Genomic DNA, 19,806 nt, shown 5'->3' on the forward strand with positions numbered 1-19,806 from the left:
TGTGGCCGAGCGGTTCTAGACGCTTCAGTCCGGTACAGCGCTGCTGCGGTCGCAGGTTCGAATCCTGACGAGATGTGTGTGATGTTCTTAGGTTAGTTACATTTAAGTAGTTCTAAGTCTAGCTGACTGATGACCTCAGATGTTAAGTCCCATAGTACTTAGAGCCATTTGAATCTTTTTCAGCGTCAGTTAGACGCTCCTTTCAGAGTGAACTAGAAGAACGACAAAGGAAAATACCTACGATTCAGTTTCATATCGCGCAAATGTGAATACATAGATCTCACATCCCATTCCTTGCAAATAATTCTCCAGCTGATTAAATCTCCGTAGCCGTCTTCGGAAGAAATGGGGAACATATCTTAATCCAGGCATCCAACTTCAGGATTTCATCAGACAAACGCCTGGATGGTTCCTACAATTACATCTACTTCCATACTCCGCAAGTCACCTGACGGTGTGTGGCGGAGGGTACCTTGAATACTTCTATCGGTTCTCCTCTCTATTCCAGTCTCGTATTGTTCGTGGAAAGAAGGAATGTCGGTATGACTCTGTGTGGGCTCTAATCTCTCTGATTTTATCCTCATGGTCTCTTCGCGAGATATACGTAGGAGGGAGCAATATACTGCTTGACTCCTTGGTGAAGGTATGTTCACGAAACTTCAACAAAAGCCCTTACCGGGCTATTGAGCGTCTCTCCTGCAGAGTCTTTCACTGGAGTTTATCTATCATCTCCGTAACGCTTTCGCGATTACTAAATGATCCTGTAACGAAGCGATCTGCTCTCCGTTGGATCTTCTCTATCTCTTCTATCAACCCTATCTGGAAAGGACCCCACACTGCTGAGCAGTATTCAAGCAGTGGGCGAACAAGCGTACTGTGACCTACTTCCTTTGTTTTCGGATTGCATTTCGTTAGCTTCCTTTGAAAATGCCACGGCTGACGTCATGATTACGTACACATTTATTTCTCAAGTCAACATCTTTTTATCAACATCGTGGATGACCAGTTTCATAACTACATTTTAGAAGTTAATATATTAATCACGAATAAGAGACTCCCTTTTGGTATTACCTGTCAACGGCCTCGCTGCAGTGGTAACACCGGTTACCGTCAGATAACCGAAGTTAAGCGCCGTCGGACTTGGCTAGCACTTGGAAGGGTGACCGTCGGTCGACCGAGCGCTGTTCGCAAGCCGGGTAAACTCTGCCCTAGTGAGGCAAACTGAGCTATTTGACTGAATAGTAGCGGCTCCGGTCACGAAAACTGGCAACGGCCAGGAGAGCGGTGTGCTGACCACATGCCCTTCCATGTCCGCATCCAGTGACGCCTTTAGGTTCAAATGGTTCAAATGGCTCTGAGCACTATGGGACTTAACATCTTACGTCATCAGTCTCCTTGAAATTAGAACTACTTAAACCTAACTAATCTAAGGACACCACACAACACCCAGCCATCACGAGGCAGAGAAAATCCCTGACCCCGCCGGGAATCGAACCTGGGAACCCGGGCGTGGGAAGCGAGAACGCTACCGCACGACCCCGAGATGCGGGCACGCCTTTAGGCTGATGATGACATGGCGGTTATTCAGTACGGTTGGGTCTTTCGAGACCAGTTCGGACGGATTAAGAGTTTAGGAGCTTCATATTACTTTGCTATAAATACCATTTTATTTGTTTTAAAGTACTGATTAACAGAATAATTTGCATACAGCATTATCACAGATGATAACCGTGCCCACTGCGATAGTCCATTATACCTGCCCGTGGTACAAGTTGGCTTATCTAAAAGAATATACTTTTCTAAATGCCAAATATATTTGTCATTGTCGCCTTAGCTTGTGATTTACCTATTGCTACTACTCCCTAACATATTTACTGTAATTGAAAATGTTTGTCGAGTTGAAGGTATAGGTTATGTGGCCCTGCTAACAATCCCTAATCTCTGCATGACGTACAAGCCGGGAAAAAACATTTCGAATGCAAAACACTTTTCTGGACACGTGGAAATGTATATACAAGATTGTATCGTTATCATTATTTCATGTCAGTCGGTTCATTTTGAAACGTGTTTTCTCTACATTCCTTTTGTGTCGTCTCGTTGTCTCTGTAGATTTGTACCATGGGGAAGCAACGAGAGGATATTGTCTGGTGGCCGGTATCCTCTTTCTGTAACAGAACTTCATCCATAAATTAACAGGGCTCTCTATTCATAAAGCTATTTAACTCAAGATAGTCCAGGTGCTGTGGTACTAGCTCTTCTGTAATAGTCCACGTTAGCCTCACTGTTAGTGAAGTACAACGTCCCACTATGTACACTACTCTGCTCGCTAGGTACTGACTGATTCTGAACTAGAGGCTGAGCTAATTGCGACTGCGTATCCCACTGGGGTGCGACAGATGACTCGTTGAATCACTGGGTGACTGACTGGAACTGACCGGCCCTCTGGTTCCCGGCGGCGATGTAAACAGCGGTGGAGAGGGCGTTGGCGGAACGTCTCTTGCGAGTCTGTCTTTGGTCTCTATCGATCTTCTCGCAATCTATTTGCGGCCTGATGAGCTGGCGACAGCTTACGCCTGCACACTTTCCACAACTACTTTTATCCCAGTGACTACACTTATTCCAAATACTGTGATTATTAAAAATTATAAAAGTGTGAACATTTCGCACAGGTCCCCTGGTACGCTTTAAAATACTGATTGTTGGCAAAATAAGAAAATGGTTTGTCGTCTTGATTATAAAAGCATTCTGCAGCGAGTATGTGTGCATCAAGTGCGTGTTTTTATGTGCAACTAATTTCTTTTCATTTATCTTGACAGGAAAGCAGTAATCGATATACTCGCTATGTTGTACCTGACGCTGAAATGAATGGGGTACATCTTTTAAGTTTTTGTATAATGTCTGATCTCTTACCCAAGCGACCATGTAGAAGATTTTAATACCTTCTCGTTGTGGGTAGGTCATCCATTTACTTGTGTTAAGCCTGCCACAGTAGCACGATGCATCCTTTTAAGAAGAAGAAGAAGAAGAAGAAGAAGAAGAAGAAACAATAGGGTTTAACGTTGCGTCGATAATGAAGTTATTAGAAAGAGAATACAAACTTGTATTACGCAACAAGTCGGCATGTAATATTTCCAAAGGAGCAATCACGACATGTGATTAAAGTGTTTTAGGAAAACCGGTAGAAACGTAAACGTCGTTGCCTGGATGGGAATTCGATTTTCTGTTCCTCCCTGGGGTTTATCGACTGCGTGACCTACGTCAGTGTTTGGTATTTAAGTCCCTGTTTTTCTCATTTTCACTGTACATTACGTTATATTTTCAGAGCCAATATACTAAACTTTTTGCGGTTTGTGTATTTGATTCTGAATGTGTAAATGTATGCAAGGGTAAAGCATATAACATCCTAATTTTTTTTCATAAATTCGCTGTTAAAATTTCATTTCATGACCACACCCGTTTACACTCACTTGTGTGAAAGTGCTAATAATATTTTCGTTGATCGCTACGACAATACATCATCATCCTCTGAGAAAAGGAGGGAGGGGAGGGGAGGGGGGGGAGGGAGGGAGGGAGGGAAGGGGGAGAGGCCCATATCATTAACGTCGATATGCAGCAGGATTTTGGAACATATATTGTGTTCGACGATTATCAATCACCTGGAAGAGAACGGTCTATTGACACACAGTCAACACGGATTTAGAAAACATCGCTCTTGTGAAACACAACTAGCTCTTTACACACACGAAGTGTTGACTGCTATTGACGAGGGATTTCAAATTGATTCCATATTTCCAAATTTACAGAAGGCTTTTGACACTGTATTACACAAACAGCTTGTATTGAAATTGCGTGCTTATGGAATATCGTCTCAATTATGTGACTGGATTCGTGATTTCCTGTCAGAGAGCTCGCAGTTCATAGTAACTGACGGAAAGTCATCGAGTAAAACGTAAGTAATTTCTGGTGTTCTCCAAGGTAATGTTATAGGGCCTTTCGTGTTCCTTATTTATATAAACGATTTGATAGACAATCTGAGCAGCCATCTTAGGTTGTTTGCAGATGACGCTATCGTTTATCGACCAATATACACGTCATAAACTCAAAACAAATTGCAAAAAGATTTAGAAAAGATATGTGTATGGCGAGAAAAATGGCGATTAAGTCTAAATAATGAAAAGTGTCAGGCTACACTACGCTTGTCCGTCCGCTTTTTGAGTACCGCTGAGCGGTTTGCGATCCTTACGAGATAGGATTAACGGAGTACACTGAGAAAGTTCAAAGAAAAGATTCACGCTTTGTATTATCGCGAAATAGGGGAGGGAGTGTCACTGAAATGATACGTGGTTTGGTGTGGATATCACTAAAACAAGGGCGTTTTTCGTCGTGGCGGGCCGACCGGTGTGACCGAGCGGTTTTAGGTGCTTCAGTCTGGAACTGTGCCATCGCTACGGTCGCAGGTTCGAATCCAGCCTCGGGCATGCATGTGTGTGATGTCCTTAGGTTAGTTACGTTTAAGTAGTTCTACGTACTAGGGGACTGATGACCCAAGATGTTAAGTCCCATAGTGCTCAGAGCCATTTGAACCATTTGTGTTGCCACCTATCAGCGACCTCAGTAGTCTTTAGACATTGTCAACTTTCTCCTCCGAATGGGAAAATATTTTGTTGACGCCGACCTACATGGAGAGAAAAGATGCTCATAATACAATGAACCATGTACCTTGTCGTTGGTAGAGAGGCTTGCGTACCTCAGCGATACAGATAGCCGTACCGTAGGCGCAACCACAACGGAGGGGTATCTGTTGAGAGGCCAGACAAACGTGTGGTTCCTGAAGAGGGGCAGCCGCCTTTTCAGTAGTTGCAGGGGCAACAGTCTGAATGATTGACTGACCTGGCCTTGTAACAATAACCAGAACGGCCTTGCTGTGCTGGTACTGCGAACGACTGAAAGCAAGGGGAAACTACAGCCGTAATTTTCCCGAAGGCATGCAGGTTTAGTGTTTGGTTAAATAATGATGGCGTCCTCTTGGGTAAAATATTCCGGAGACAAAATAGTCCCCCATTCGGATCTCCGGGCGGGGACTACTCAGGAGAACGTCGTTATCAGGAGAAAGAAAACTCGCGTTCTACGGAACGGAGCGTGGAATGTCAGATCCCTTAATCGGGTAGGTAGGTTAGAAAATTTAAAAAGGTGAATGGATAGATATAGTGGGAATTAATGAAGTTCGGTGGCAGGAAGAACAAGGCTTTTGGTCAGGTGAATACAGGGTTATAAATACAAAATCAAATAGGGGTAATGCAGGAGTAGGTTTAATAATGAATAAAAAAATACGAATGCGGATAAGCTACTACAAAGAGCATAGTGAACGCATTATTGTGGCCAAGACAGGTACAAAGCCCACGCCTATCTCAGCAGTACAAGTTTATATGCCAACTAGCTCCGCAGATGACGAAGAGAGTGATGAAATGTATGCTGAGATAAAACAAATTATTCAGATAGTGAAGGGAGACCAAAATTTAACAGTCATGGGTGACTGGAATTCGATAGTAGGAAAAGGAAGAGCAGGAAACGTAGTAGGTGAATATGGAATCGGAGTAAGTAATGAAAGAGGAAGCCGCCTGTTAAAATTTTGCACAGAGCATAACTTAATCATAGTTAACACTTGGTTCAAGAATCATAAAACAAGGTTGTATACATGGAAGAAGCTTGGAAATACTGGAAGGTCTCAGATAGATTATATAATGGTAAGACGGAGATTCAGGAGTCAAGTTTTAAGTTGTAAGACATTTTCACGGGCAGATGTGGACTCTGACCACAATTTATTGGTTATGAACTGTAGATTAAAACTGAAGAAACTGTGAAAAGGTGGGAATTTGAGGAGATGGGACCTGGATAAACTGAAAGAACCAGAGGTTGTAGAGAGCTTCACCGAGAGCAATAGGGTACGATTGACAAGAGTGGGGGAAAGAAATACAGTAGAAGAAGAATGGGTATCTTTGATAGATGAAGTAGTGAAGGTAGCACAGGATCAAGTAGGTAAGAAGACGAGGAGTAGTAGAAATCCTTGGGTAACAGTAGATATATTTAATTTAATTGATGAAAGGAGAAAATATAAAAATGCGGTAAATGAAGCAGTAAAGGAAACAAAAGAAAAATTCGGAGAAAGAATTAAAATCCACGAAGAAGAAATAAAAACTTTGAGGTTCGCCGATGAGATTGTAATTCTGTCAGAGACAGCAAAGACCAGTTGAAGGGAATGGACCATGTCTTGAAAGGAGTATATAAGATGAGCATCAATAAAAGCACAACGAGGATAATGGATTGTAGTCGAATTAAATCGGGTGATGCTTTGGAAATTAGATTAGAAAATGAGTTTTGCTATTTGGGGAGCAAAATAACTGATGATGGTCGAAGTAGAGAGGATATAAAATGTAGACTGGCAATGGCAAGGAAAGCGTTTCTAAAGAAGAGAAATTTGATAACATCGAGTATAGATTTAAGTGTCAGGAAGTCATTTCTGGAAGTAAGTGTATGGAGTGTAGCCTTGTATGGAAGTGAAACTTGGACGATAAATAGTTCAGACAAGAAGAGAATGGAAGCTTTTGAAATGTGGTGCTACAGAAAATTAGATGGGTAGATAACATAACTAAGGAGGAGGTATTGAATAGAATTGGGGAGAAGAGAAATTTGTGGCATAACTTGTCTAGAAGGAGGGATCGGTTGGTAGGACATATTCTGTGGCATCAAGGGATCACTAATTTGGTATTGGAGGGCAGCGTGGAGGGTAAAAGTCGTAGGAGACTGAGAGATGAAGACACTAAGCAGATTCAGAAGGATGTAGGTTGCAGTAGGTACTGGGAGATGAAAAAGCTTGCACAGGATAGAGTAGCATGGAGAGCTGCATCAAACTAGTCTCTGGAACGAAGACCACAACAACAACAATAAAATAAGGGAAATCAGAGCTCGCACGGAAAGATATAGGTGTTAATTTCTTCCGCGCGCTGTTCGGGAGTGGAATAACAAAGAATTATTGTGTTGCAGAGTATCCATGCAGATGTAGATGTAGAGAGAGAGAGAGAGAGAGAGAGAGAGAGATGGCTCTGAGCACTATGGGACTCAACATCTATGGTCATAATTCCCCAACTTAGTACTACTTAAACCCAACTAACCTAAGGACATCACACAACACCCAGTCATCACGAGGCAGAGAAAATCCCTGACCCCACCGGGAATCGAACGCGGGAACCCGGTCGTGGGAAGCGAGAACGCTACTGCACGACCATGAGCTGCGGATAGAGAGAGAGAGAGAGAGAGAGAGAGAGAGAGAGAGAGAGAGAGAGCAAGGGAGAGGGAGCAGGGGTACGGAGAGAAGGAGGTTAGCGGGAGTCAACAGAAGCATGAATCGTTAGCAGAGAACTATATACTGTAGAAAAGGTTAGAAAAAAGAAACAGGGAATCTGTTCCGGGATTCCGATAGTCAGCCATTTCCGGCAGCTTTCGTGGAAAAACGGATCTATTACACTTTGTACGGCGTAACACACCCTTTATTACAAAGAAAATAAGGATACATTATGATATATCGCACTCGGATGACAGAGATAAAGCAACATCCTTCTCTTCCGCCGGAAGCTACTGCCTTTTCGTCGTCGGACCCTCCTACTGAAATGTTAAAATTAGCAAATACTGTTAACACTGCATTGTTTGAAGTGGCTACTTACCAGCTGCCAGGCAAAGGAAATACTTCTTAGCGATCTTGTTAGTTCGAGGAGGGCCTGATCTGCTGTAATGATCACCTTTGCCGGCCTCCGCCTCCGCTACCAGCACACGTACGGCGCCGCCGCGCGAAGTTTGCGCTGCACGTAACGACAGCAGATCTTGTGTTCCCACTCACTGCTGGCTGGGTGAACCGGCTTATTGCGCTCCTGTTAACCTTCTCGCCACTAATGATCTCGTTACCGCCGATACGCAGCTGCACACGCCCGCCGTCGCCACAACATACCCACAGCGCCAGCGAGACCGGCCGAGTTTTCCAACATTCTGAGTCTCACACGACATGGTTGCTGGAGATGATGGTGATTAAACCGCATGTAGTATATTCCAAAGCTATCGTCCCAGCCCATTGAGTCGAAAATAGTGTGTACGATATTTTATAATATGAAATGCAATTCAGGCAAAGGACTAACTGAACGATGGACCTCGTATAGTGCTTAAAAACTGCCGGAAAACGAGATCAGTTTCAAAATTTCAAATGTGAAGATATCTGGGAAATATGTGGTTGAATATTATTCTCGAAACTGAACATCTCTTTCTATAATATGAATAACAATTGAAAGAAAATAAAAAAAAATTGCAACATAATGAATATGCTCAAAAATTCATTTTAAATTTTTTAGTGAGAGAAAAACGTTCTAAAGTATTCCCGCAATTTTCTAACGCCAAAAATTATTACTTTTAAGTTGTTAACTGTCATATTATTAAAAAAGTATTACTTTGAAGTCATAGCGAAGCTTTTTATTTCGTTCAGAGGCTCGGATTACTGAACAAGGAACTTCACACCTTACTAGACAACGCAATATACAGTATCCCGATTATTACCTGAACTCCTGTATTTACATTTGCCACTCGTCTTTTGTTATATTACTTGTTGATAATATTCCGACAAAGATATCGGCAGTACCAGAACACAGTCTGTCATCACAGGGTCAGCAGCTCTTGCTGTGGAATAGCAGACTCGTAGCTAGTACCTACGTAGGAAATTACAGAATATTCACCTCTGATGATTTGTTTTGGACCCGAAATGATCCAAAAGGCAGTTAACAGGATCGCTTTCGTAAATCGAGAGATCGGCGGTCGAGTCCTGGTCCGGCACAAATTTTCATTGTCGTCAATACGTTTTGCAGCTGGAGTCTGATCATATTCGCAATTGCGAATACATTTCTTGTATAGAATTGGTGTGTTTGCCTGTAGCGACCTACGAGAGGATGTGGAGTAGTGATTCAGTTTGGAATTATTTTGATACGACACCGAGTTCAGCTCATGCAACTGCAGCTGTTACCAATAACGGCGCCGGCCGCGGTGGTCTAGCGGTTCTAGGAGTCAGTCCGGAACCGCGGGACTGCTATGGTCGCAGGTTCGAATCCTGCCTCGGGCATGGATGTGTGTGATGTCCTTAGGTTAGTTAGGTTTAAGTAGTTCTACGTTCTAGGGGACTGATGACCACAGATGTTAAGTCCCATAGTGCTCAGAGCCATTTGAACCATTTTGAACCAATAACGCCAATAAAGCGATGCGAACTGTTTACCAGTATGTAATAGAGATAAATCCGTTCAGAAAAGAGATCCCACTCAAATGGCGCAATCTAGAGCTCGGTTATAACCAGATTAGTAAGAAAGTACACTATGTGATCAAAAGCGTTCGGACACCACATAAAAAATACGTTAGGTGCATTTTGCTGCCACCTACTGCCAGGTACTCCATATCAGCGACCTCAGTAATCACTAGACATCGTGAGAGAGCAGAATGGGGCACTCCGCGGAACTCACGGACTTCGAACGTGATTAGGTGATTGGGTGCCACTTGTGTCATTCGTCTGCACGTGAGATTTCCACACTCCTAAACATCCCTAGCTCCACTTTTTCTGATGTGATAGTGAACAGGAAACATGAAAGGACACGTACAGCACAATAACTGATGATGTCCGATGTTGCAGAGAATATTAACTGCAAATTGGCTGCAGCAAGAAAAAAATTTCTGAAAAAGAGGATTTGTTAACATTTGATATAAATTTCAGTGTTAGGAAGCCTTTTCTGAAAGTATTTGTCTGGAGCATAATCTTGTATGGAAGTGAAACTTGGACGACAAGCACTCCAGATAATTAGTGTACAGAACCTTTTGAAATGTGGTGCTGCAGAAGAATCCTGAAGATTAGACGGTTAGATAATGGGGAGGTAGTGGATTTAAAGAGTGGGGGAGACAGAATGAAATGTATGGCACAACTTGCCTAAAAGAAAGGAATTTACTGATAGGACACGTCACGAGGCATAAAAAAGTCGTTAGTTTGATCTGTAGAGGGAGGTCAAGGGAAGAAAACAGTAAGCGGGCTCAATGGATATACAGGGTGTTTCACAATCATGTTACACACTTTTAGAGACTGTAGTGGGGAATTACCAGATCAGGTTATACATAGGAACCCATACCCCGAAACGTCATCTAACGACGCTACAGTGTATCAAAGTTGTAGGCGCCAGCGCCAGTAAATTATATATATATATATATATATATATAGGATGATTCGGTGATGATGTACAAACATTCTTGGATGATGTTGAAGGTGAAATGCAGCAATTTGAGGTCCCTGTACCGGAAAAGAACGAATCAAAAGTTATAACCGAAAACCGTTTTGATACCTCTGACGGTGGACTACATGTAATCGTACTGTTGTTGCTAAGATTACAGGGTAGGTAACTTTCAGAGGTATAGTATAGACCAAAAGAAGGAAAAATCTGCAGTATATATGGGCTCTAAAATGTATACATTAAGAGCTATAAGTACATGTTCAATAGAGCAGCTGTGTTCCACAAGAGGGCAGATAAGGAAATGCTCGTAGTTTGTCAGGTATGCATTTTAGAGCCAAAATTTACTGAACTTTATTTTCTTGCTTTGGTCCATACTACCATCTCTTAAAGGTATCAGTATCAGAACGGATTTCGTTTATAACTTTCGACTCGATTGTTTCCGGTACAGGAAACCTTACCTAAAATTGATACATCTATCCTTCTCCATCGTTCTTGAAAGTTTGTGACATCACGGAATCACCCTGTATATACATACACTACTGGCCATTAAAATTGCTACACCAAGAAGAAATACAGATGATAAACGAGTATTCATTGGGCAAATATACTAGAACTGATATGTGATTACATTTTCATGCAATTTTGGTGCATAGATCCTGAGAAATCAGTACCCAGAACAACCACTTCTGCCGTAATAACGGCCTTCATACGCCTGGGCATTGAGTCAAACAGAGCTTGGATGGCGTGTACGCGTACAGCTGCCCATGCAGCTTCAACACGATACCACAGTTCATCAAGAGTAGTGACTGGCGTATTGTGACGAGCCAGTTGCTCGGCCAGCATTGACCAGACGTTTTTAATTGGTAAGAGATCTGGAGCACGTTCTGGCCAGGGCAGCAGTCGAACATTTTCTGCATCCAGAAATGCCCGTACAGGACCTGCAATATGCGGTCGTGCATTATCCTGCTGAAATGTAGGGTTTCGCAGGGATCAAATGAAGGGTAGAGGCACGAGCCGTAACACATCTGAAATGTAACGTCCACTGTTCAAAGTGCTGGCAATGCGAACAAGAGGTGACCAAGATGTGTAACCAATGGCACCCCATACCATCACGCCAGGTGTGACGCCAGTATGGCGTAACCGCAGCCATGATCTCCGAGCTGATAGTCTATGCTGCTGCAAACGTCGTCGAACTGTTCGTGCAGATGGTTGTTGTCTTGCAAACGTCCCCATCTGTTGACTCGGGGATCGAGATGTGGCTGCACGATCCGTTACAGGCATGTGGATAAGATGCCTGTCATCTCGACTGCTAGTGGTACGAGGCCGTTGGGATCCACCACGACGTTTCGTATTACCCTCCTGAACCCACAGATTCCATATTCTGCTAACAGTCATTGGATCTCGACCAACGCGAGCAGCAATGTCGCGATACGATAAACCGCAATTGCAATAGGCTACAATCCGACCTTTATCAAAGTTGGAAACGTCATGGTACGCATTTCTCCTCCTTGCACGAGGCATCACAGCAACGTTTCACCAGGCAACGCCGGTCAAGTGCTGTTTGTGTATGAGAAATCGGTCGGAAACTTCCCTCATGTCAGCACGTTGTAAGTGTCGCCACCGGCGCCAATCTTGTGTGAATACTCTGAAAAGCTAATCATTTGCATATCACAGCATCTTCTTCCTCTCGGTTACATTTCACGTCTGTAGCACATCATCTTCGTGGTGTAGTGTGGTGTGCGTACTGTAAGACCTTCAGTACACACACCATCAGATTATTTGACTTGTCGCTCTAACGAAGTAGGCGAGTGTCAGCAATATGTCTCGTGGTCTTATCGTGGGTGTTTACGTTCTGCCATTAGGTCAGACGATAGAAATGCCAGTTTCACAGTTAGAGTAGCAGATTGAAGGTGACCAACTTTGAACAGAACTTGATTAATTTTCACACACATTTATTAAAATAATAACAAGCATAAAAATTACTTAACTTGGTTCTGGATGATATTTACAATTGACAATTTGAGGTTCCTTTGGTATTGGTACGTTAATCTTATTCTCACATATATCTCTGATACCTGACAAAAGTGTCTATACATTTATGTTCATGGCTATGTACAGGAATATGGTAATCTTATTAGGTGCAGACTGAAACTTGACTGTAGACTGGTACAGACAAATGCAGACTGGTACAGACTGGTGCAGACAAATGCAGACTGATACATGGTCTGTTCAGTCGCGCGTTCACGTAACACTGAGCGGGTGTGATCCCCGAGGAGAAAAGGTTCTACGTTAGCAGAAATCTCATTGGCTGCGTTACATATTAATACGCGGATCGGCGGAAGCAGAATTTGGTCCGTCTCTATGGCAGCGCCATCTCGTAGTGCGGAGACGGACGAGCCCTGCGCCTGCGCTGTTGTGCTTAGCGGGCGCACTCTAGTGGGAAAATTGTGTACGCGCTGACTAGGCGGAACTATGTACACAACATGTAGCAATTTTAATGGTCAGTAGTGTACATTTACACGTGCTGGTGCCTATAACTTCGACGATCTGTGGCGTCTTTGGGAGACGTTTCCGTACATGTTTCCTGTGTAAAATTTTATCTACTGAGTCCCGTCCCACAGCCTCTAGAAGTGTGCAACACGAACTGGAAACACCCTATATGTTGCAGTATTTATGCAGGGATGAAGAAGCTCGCACAGGATATACCGACGTGCTGTATCAAACCAGTCTTCTGAGGGAAGACGGCGACGACAAAAGTGCTACGATTGTACTTCGTCCTGTTGCCATTATTTGTACTTCACTTTTTTTTTGTTAGAAATCCGATGTTTTCGACAACGAAAAAAAAAATCATTTTTATAATTGTCATCATTATAGTCACCATTATAATCTGCAACTCGTGGTCTCACGGTAGCGTTCTCGCTTCCCGAGCACGGGGTCCTGGGATTGATTTCCGGCGGGGTCTGGGATTTTTCCTGCCTCGAGATGACTGGGTGTTGTTGTGTCATCTTCATCAGCATTATTCATCCCCATTACGGTCGGAGGAAGGCAATGGCAAACCACCTCCACTAGGAAGTTTCCTAGTAAGGTGGCACGGGTCTCCCGCGTCGCTCCCCTATGCTCTGTAAAGGAGTATGGGACTCACCATCATCATAATCACTGTAACCATTCCTTTTGTCACTTGGGTGTGTGGGAGCGTGATTTGTATTTGTTCGTTTAGTGCTGGTGGTAGTACATACAAAATGAGAGCGTGGCGCTGGTTCGTGTTGCAGTCGCGGGCACGCTGGTGGGGCCGTCGTTCGTGCGGGAGCCGCCGGCGCGCGTCGACTTCGCGAACGAGACGGGCGCCCTGGTGGAGTGCGTGGCGGCCGGGTCCCCCGCGCCGTCCGTGGGCTGGCTGACGGCTGACGGGCGGCCCGCGCTGCCGCTGTCTGGCGTGCGCCTGCTGCTCACCAACGGCTCGCTGCTCTTCCCGCCGTTCGGCGCCGGCTCCTACCGCCACGACGTGCACGCCGCCACCTACCGCTGCGTCGCCGCCAACCCGGCGGGCAAGATCGTCAGCCGCGACGTGCGCGTGCAGGCTGGTGAGTTGCGACCTCCTCCCGAAATTTTCAATTTTGCTCTATTTTTACACCGAACAGCCGAAACATTGTGACCACTTCCCACGGCGGCGTCGGGGTGCCTTCTAATGGCTTTGTGGGCACGTGACGCGCTAAAAAGAGTATGTAAGAGGAGTGTACACTGAGGGGAGATCACCCTAGCGAAGATATGTGGTGCACAATGGGGGAATCCATTGAGATAAAGGGCAAATTATTATTACGCAGAGCCTGCGAACGAGTATCTCGAAAACGGTGAACCTGGTTGTGGTGTGCGTACTGAAGACCTTCGGTACACACACCGTCAGATTATTTGACTTGTCGCTCTAACGAAGTAGGCGAGTGTCAGCAATATGTCTCGTGGTCTTTTCGTGGGGTGTTTATCTTCTGCCGTTAGGGCAGACGATAGAAATGCCACTTGCACGCTTACAGTTGCAGATTGACGGTGGCCAACTTTGAACAGAACTTGATTAATTTTCACACACATTTATTAAAATAATAACAACTTTAAACAGAACTTGATTACAGAATGTGGTTTTCACTCTGCAGCGGAGTGTGCGCTGATATGACACTTCCTGGCAGATTAAAACTGTGTACCCGAGCGAGACTCGAACTAGGGACCTTTGCCTTTCGCGGGCGAGTGCTCTACCGTCTTTTTTTCTGAAATAAATTACCTTAAATTAAATCCTCTTTATCACCTATCAAAATAATAATAATAAAATATTCTTCTCAAAATTCTTCAATTTCTTTCCTCACCTCAAATAATCAGTAAATCAACATGTTCCACTTCCTCAGAGTACAACTGCAGTCTTACCACTTTTTTTTTAAGCCATTTACCTTAGCCGCGGCGCTATTTTTTCTTTAGTTTTTTTGTATGTTTTTCTCTATCAAACGTTTTTTTAATATGGAAAAAGGCGTCGTCAGTTACGACAAACAAAAGTAGAATGTACATCCGTAGCAACAACAGAACAAGAGTTCCTTCTAAACTATAAAATAGAATTCGAAACTAATAGTATGATGATAAATAATAAAGAAAGAAAAATGTAACCAAATCCGGCACGCCATTCCCTGTGCATGGCTCATCTGCGTACAGATTCCATGTTCCAAATTCATAAAACATTTCGCAGCTTGTGGAGCACCATGACGGCGGCAATCCTCTGCCCTGTACTCCCCAACTGTGAGGGGGGTTATCGAAGACACTGCGCAAATAGTTCGCAAATAGTTGTCGGTATCTGGGTGTACACTCAAGTGTGCTATGACTGTCCTGGAGAAATTGCCAGTAATCAAGTACCATTTTCTCATCATCACGAAAGAGGTAGTATATGGACATGCCTTTAATCCATGTGAGAGCGTGAGTCTTCGCAGGTGGGAAATAAGTATCCTCTGGACAAAGAAGGAGCCGTGGCTCAGTTGTGCGAGGCGCGATACGTAGGTGGCAGGCATACCTCTAACGCCGATCCACATGTTGAATGGTTTTCATCAGTATCCACGAGGTGGCAACGTGGGCAAATGGGTGAATCCGACATCCCAATAGCGTGCAGCCTTTGTCGTGTTACAACCTTCCCGTTCACCACCTGGTACCACACTGCTCGTACCCGCGTGGGGAGAAACGGCTTCTGGACCGCTCTCCACACTGCAGGCCATAGGGTGGTCGGGCTTTTCCTCTCAAACGTATTGCGAGGGATGGACCTTAGCAGCAGCCGGTAAACGTCTCTCGCCTTGGGAGTGCGAGTGTTGGGAAGGTCTGGGTGCATGTAACTATACTCAAGAATAAATGCCGAGAGGTGCGAGAGTGAGGGTGTAATGTGCGCAATCGTGACAGGTGGCAGAAAAGACGCCGTTAGCAATTCCTCTAACAGATGTCCCGTAAGGCAAGCATCTTTGTGGGTCCACAATTTCATCATTGTGCACAAGTATAACGCTGTAGCTCTCGCTCGTACATTTCTAAGTCCCAGTCCGACAGCACGCGGTGGGAGGGTGAGTGTTTCGTAGCGGACTTTGAATAGGTGTCCGGCGGTAAGGGAATATCCAAACGCTGCTTGCAGTCTGTGTGCCATCGCTGTCGATATCGGTAGGACCTGAGCCATGTGAATCATCTTAGTCGCCACGTGAAGGTTGAGGTATTCCACGCGCTGTAGGAAGTCCATCTGTCGAAGTAGGTTCCGGCGAACTTCTGTGCGTATTGCCTGTAGTAATCGTGCATAGTTCATGGCAGCCGTGCGGCGCACATCCTGTGTAAATGTTATGCCCAAGAACCGGATCTTGTTGACTAGAGGGAGTGGGGCTAAAGCGTCCTGCTGTAGACCTCTCCCAATGGGCATCGCTGCCGACTTGGCCACATTCATGAGGCTGCCCGCTGCCAAACCATAGCGATTGATCCAGTATCACCGAGCGTACCTCGTCACCAGATCGGACAAGTAACAGAAGGTCATCAGCATATATCCTGCAGTGAAATGTGTGATCCCTCAATGACATGCCCGAGAGCCTGTTTTTCAACCCTCCGACAAGTGGTTCGAGTGCGATCGCGTAAAGGATCATGGAGAGTGGGCATCCTTGGCGAACTGACCGTCGGATCGGAAAGGGACCCGAAATCCGTCCATTCACCAGTACACGGGATACAGCTAAACGGAAAAGGCGCTGAAAGATGTCGAGAAAGCCAGGCGGGAAGCCCATGCGGGCCATAACGGACAGGAGGAACTTGTGGTGAACTGTGTCGAAGGCGTGGTCGAAATCAATGGAGATCAGAGCAGCTCGAAGGCGACAGGATGTGGCGATGGCTATTAAATCCCTGCATTCGCTGGTTGCCGTTTGCATGTTGGTCACTCCGCCCTGTGTCGTTTGCTCCATGGAGAGGAGTAGGGGCAGAACCTTCTTTATGCGGCTGGCGAGTAGTCGGGCGAAGATTTTGTAGTCCGCGTTGAGCATTGTAATGGGCCTGTAGTCCTCGACCGTCCGACCTCGGGAAGGTTTGTGCATCGGTAAGAGACCTTCCACGAATCCAGGTGGCACGTGGGACCCGGGGGTCATCAGTTCTTGGTACATGGTGATCCATCGGGGCATCATTAGACCGCAGAAAGTCCGATAACACTCGAGCGGCAGTCCGTCTGGCCCGGGAGATTTGTTGAATGCTTCCTTGTTAAGCGCGTCCTCGATGTCGTCCCTCGTAAGTCCAGCTAACAGCGTCGTCGCTGCTGCATCGTCGAGGGTGTGCTACACGTGCTGCACTATGTCGTGCCCACCCGCTTCCTCTGTATTCACCTCGTTGTAAAACCGGCGATAGTGATCTACAAAGGCTTCTGTAACCGCCGCCTGAGTCATTACGACCCTAACACCTGGCAATGTGAGATCCGTGATCAGCTGCGTCGGCGGCTGTCGAGCACGATGTGATGCATAGACGGGTTTTCTCCTTCCGCTCGGTCTTGACGTCGCGATCGCACGACGACCCCCTCCAAACGTTTCCTCGTAAGCGACAATATTTTACCTTTAATTCGGCGGCTTTCCATTTGTCGGTTTGGATATGGTGGTTGGCTGGCGAGTTCGCGGAGCATCGTGTGACCATGTCCAATGTGTGACGATGCCACGCTGCGATATCTTTTCCGAACTGTGTTAGCACACGCCGAAATGCTGGTTTAGCACATTCCACCCACCATGCTAGAGTCGAAGGGTATCGGGGAAGACGACGTTCGCAATCCATCCATGTGTTGGCGATAATCTGACGGCATTCCGGGTCTTGAAGATGTGCCACATTCAGCTTCCAGGGTCCTCGGCTGCGCCATATCCGCTGCTGCTGTAGAGTGAGTGTGCATATGAAAGCGCTATGTTCGGAGAAGGCAAGCGGCCAAAGTTCGGCGTCCAATACTCCCGGCGATAGAGCTCGTGAGACATAAATGCGGTCTAGGCGACTGGCTGAGTGACTAGTAAGATATGTCGGCCCGGGACGGTCACCGTGTAGTGTCTCCCACGTGTCGGTGAGAAGCATATCACGAACCAGGAGCGGAAGTTCTTGACAAGTCGAGAAATGAGGGACTTGGTCTTTGGGGTGGAGCACACAGTTAAAGTCGCCACCGCAGATATATTGATCGAAGCGACTGATAAAGAGAGGGGCGATATCCTCGGAGTAGAACAGCGATCGTTCGCGGCGTGGGTCACTTCTTGATGAAGCATAAATGTTAAAGATGCGCGTGCCCAGTGCTGTGATTGCCAGCCCCCTTCCTGACGGAAGGTAAGTCACTTCTTCGATGGCAATTCCGTCGCGCACTAGTATTGCCGTACCGCTGCCATTCGGGTCCGCCGGTGACACATATGTCACATAACCGTAGAAAACGGGAAGGGCCGCTATATACACTTCTTGCAACAGGGCAATGTCAACGTCCGAAGAACGAAGCATCTCACGCAGCAACTGGATCTTCACTGTCGTTCGTATCGTGGCGATACGATAAGCCTGTTGCCGAACCGCAGGTGCTAAGTTATCCATTAAGACTGGAATTACGCTTCGGACTGTGTTAACACCTCCGCATCCCCCCAAACCTCACCTGCAGTCCTTTCTAGAGAGCCGGCGCCAATGGCGTGGGCCCCGTTGGCGTAACTTGCATGGTGGCGTCGTCGTCGTGGTCATCCGCCCACGTCGGGGAACTCAAAGCCAGATCGGTTTCCCTAGCTTCCTCAGGACACGGCATGGATGCTTGCACTCCAGAAGGTGGTGGGCAGCATTTGTCGTGCGTATCGGCATCCGATTTTGCCACTGTAGATACGTGTGGTTTGTCCTCAGTTCCGTTCGCTGGTGCCACACTGCAGCAAATGGCGGCTGCCTCTGTGGTAGCGTCGTCATTGAAGGTGGAGTCGTCGTCCTCTGGAGGCTGTGTCGCATCTCGTTCGGAAGGTGCTCTACGCCTCCGCTTCCGTCGCTTCGGAGAGCGTTGCTTCCTGGTGTGTCCTTCTGTGTCAGAAGATGGCAAAGATTCACGACGTTCCGGCACAAAGGCAGCCGTAGGCACAATAAGCGAGTCTACGGCCATGCTGTCGTCATGTATCTTGTTATCCGTCGACGGGGGCGGCTACATCGGAATTGAATCCGTAGCTTGTGGGACGGGTGTGTCGTCATCGCCCTGTACTGGATCATGGAGCCGCGACCCAACCGTGGATGTCGGCTGTCGTGATGAAGTGGTAGCTGTCGTGAGGGCTGCTGCATAGGTCACGGGAAGCGGCGTCGGTTGCGACGGCGGGTCCTCGGCAGCCGGCGGCAGTTGAGTGATTCGACGTTGGATACATTCGGATCTGAGGTGTCCCTCCTTCCCACAACCAGAGCAGGTCTTCGGTTGCCCGTCGTAGATGACGATGGCACGGCAGCCACCGATATTCAGATATGAAGGTACATGTCTTTTAAGGTCTATTCGGACCTGGCGGACTCCGTTCAGGACAGGATATGTCTGGAATTGCGTCCATTTTTCCGCAACATCATCATGGACCGTGCCGTATGGGCGCAGCGCTTTCACGACCTCCTCCGCTGGTAGTTCGAAAGGAAGTTCGAAAATTCTGATCGTGCGAAATCCCATGCCAGAATAATCGACGTGTACAGTCCCCACATTGCCATCAGCATGCAGAAACGGAGGTCCTGTTTCGTTTCCCGAAGGATCCGTTCACATGTTACGTCGTTGATGATCTTGACATATACGATACTGCTCACAATGGACAAGTGAATGCCGAGAATGTCGGTCGCCGGGATTTTAACTTCCTCTCATAGAAATCGTTCGACTTCGAGTGCTTTTGGGCCGTGCAAATTCGTTGCGGAACGTAAATTTGAGCGTCGATTTTCTGTACTGGTGCGCCATAGTGATCTATATGCTGAGTACGGCACGCGCGAAACGGCCGAGTACGATGTAAACAACACGAGCGCTCGCTCCGCGGCAGGAACACAAACA

The 19,806-nt window shown here is 46.2% G+C and overlaps 1 protein-coding gene across 1 annotated transcript in view; it reads left to right on the forward strand.

Moving 5' to 3' along the window:
• LOC126297767 (Down syndrome cell adhesion molecule-like protein Dscam2) overlaps positions 1-19,806 on the forward strand; it is a 1,507,668-nt gene that overhangs the window by 456,264 nt on the left and 1,031,598 nt on the right. The window contains exon 2 of the mRNA XM_049988942.1: positions 13,565-13,876. Coding sequence (XP_049844899.1) covers positions 13,565-13,876 — 312 coding nt within the window. The remainder of the gene's footprint in view (positions 1-13,564; positions 13,877-19,806) is intronic.

The sequence above is a fragment of the Schistocerca gregaria genome, chromosome X (genome assembly GCF_023897955.1).
Source record: "Schistocerca gregaria isolate iqSchGreg1 chromosome X, iqSchGreg1.2, whole genome shotgun sequence".
Classification (NCBI taxonomy): Eukaryota; Metazoa; Arthropoda; class Insecta; order Orthoptera; family Acrididae; genus Schistocerca; species Schistocerca gregaria.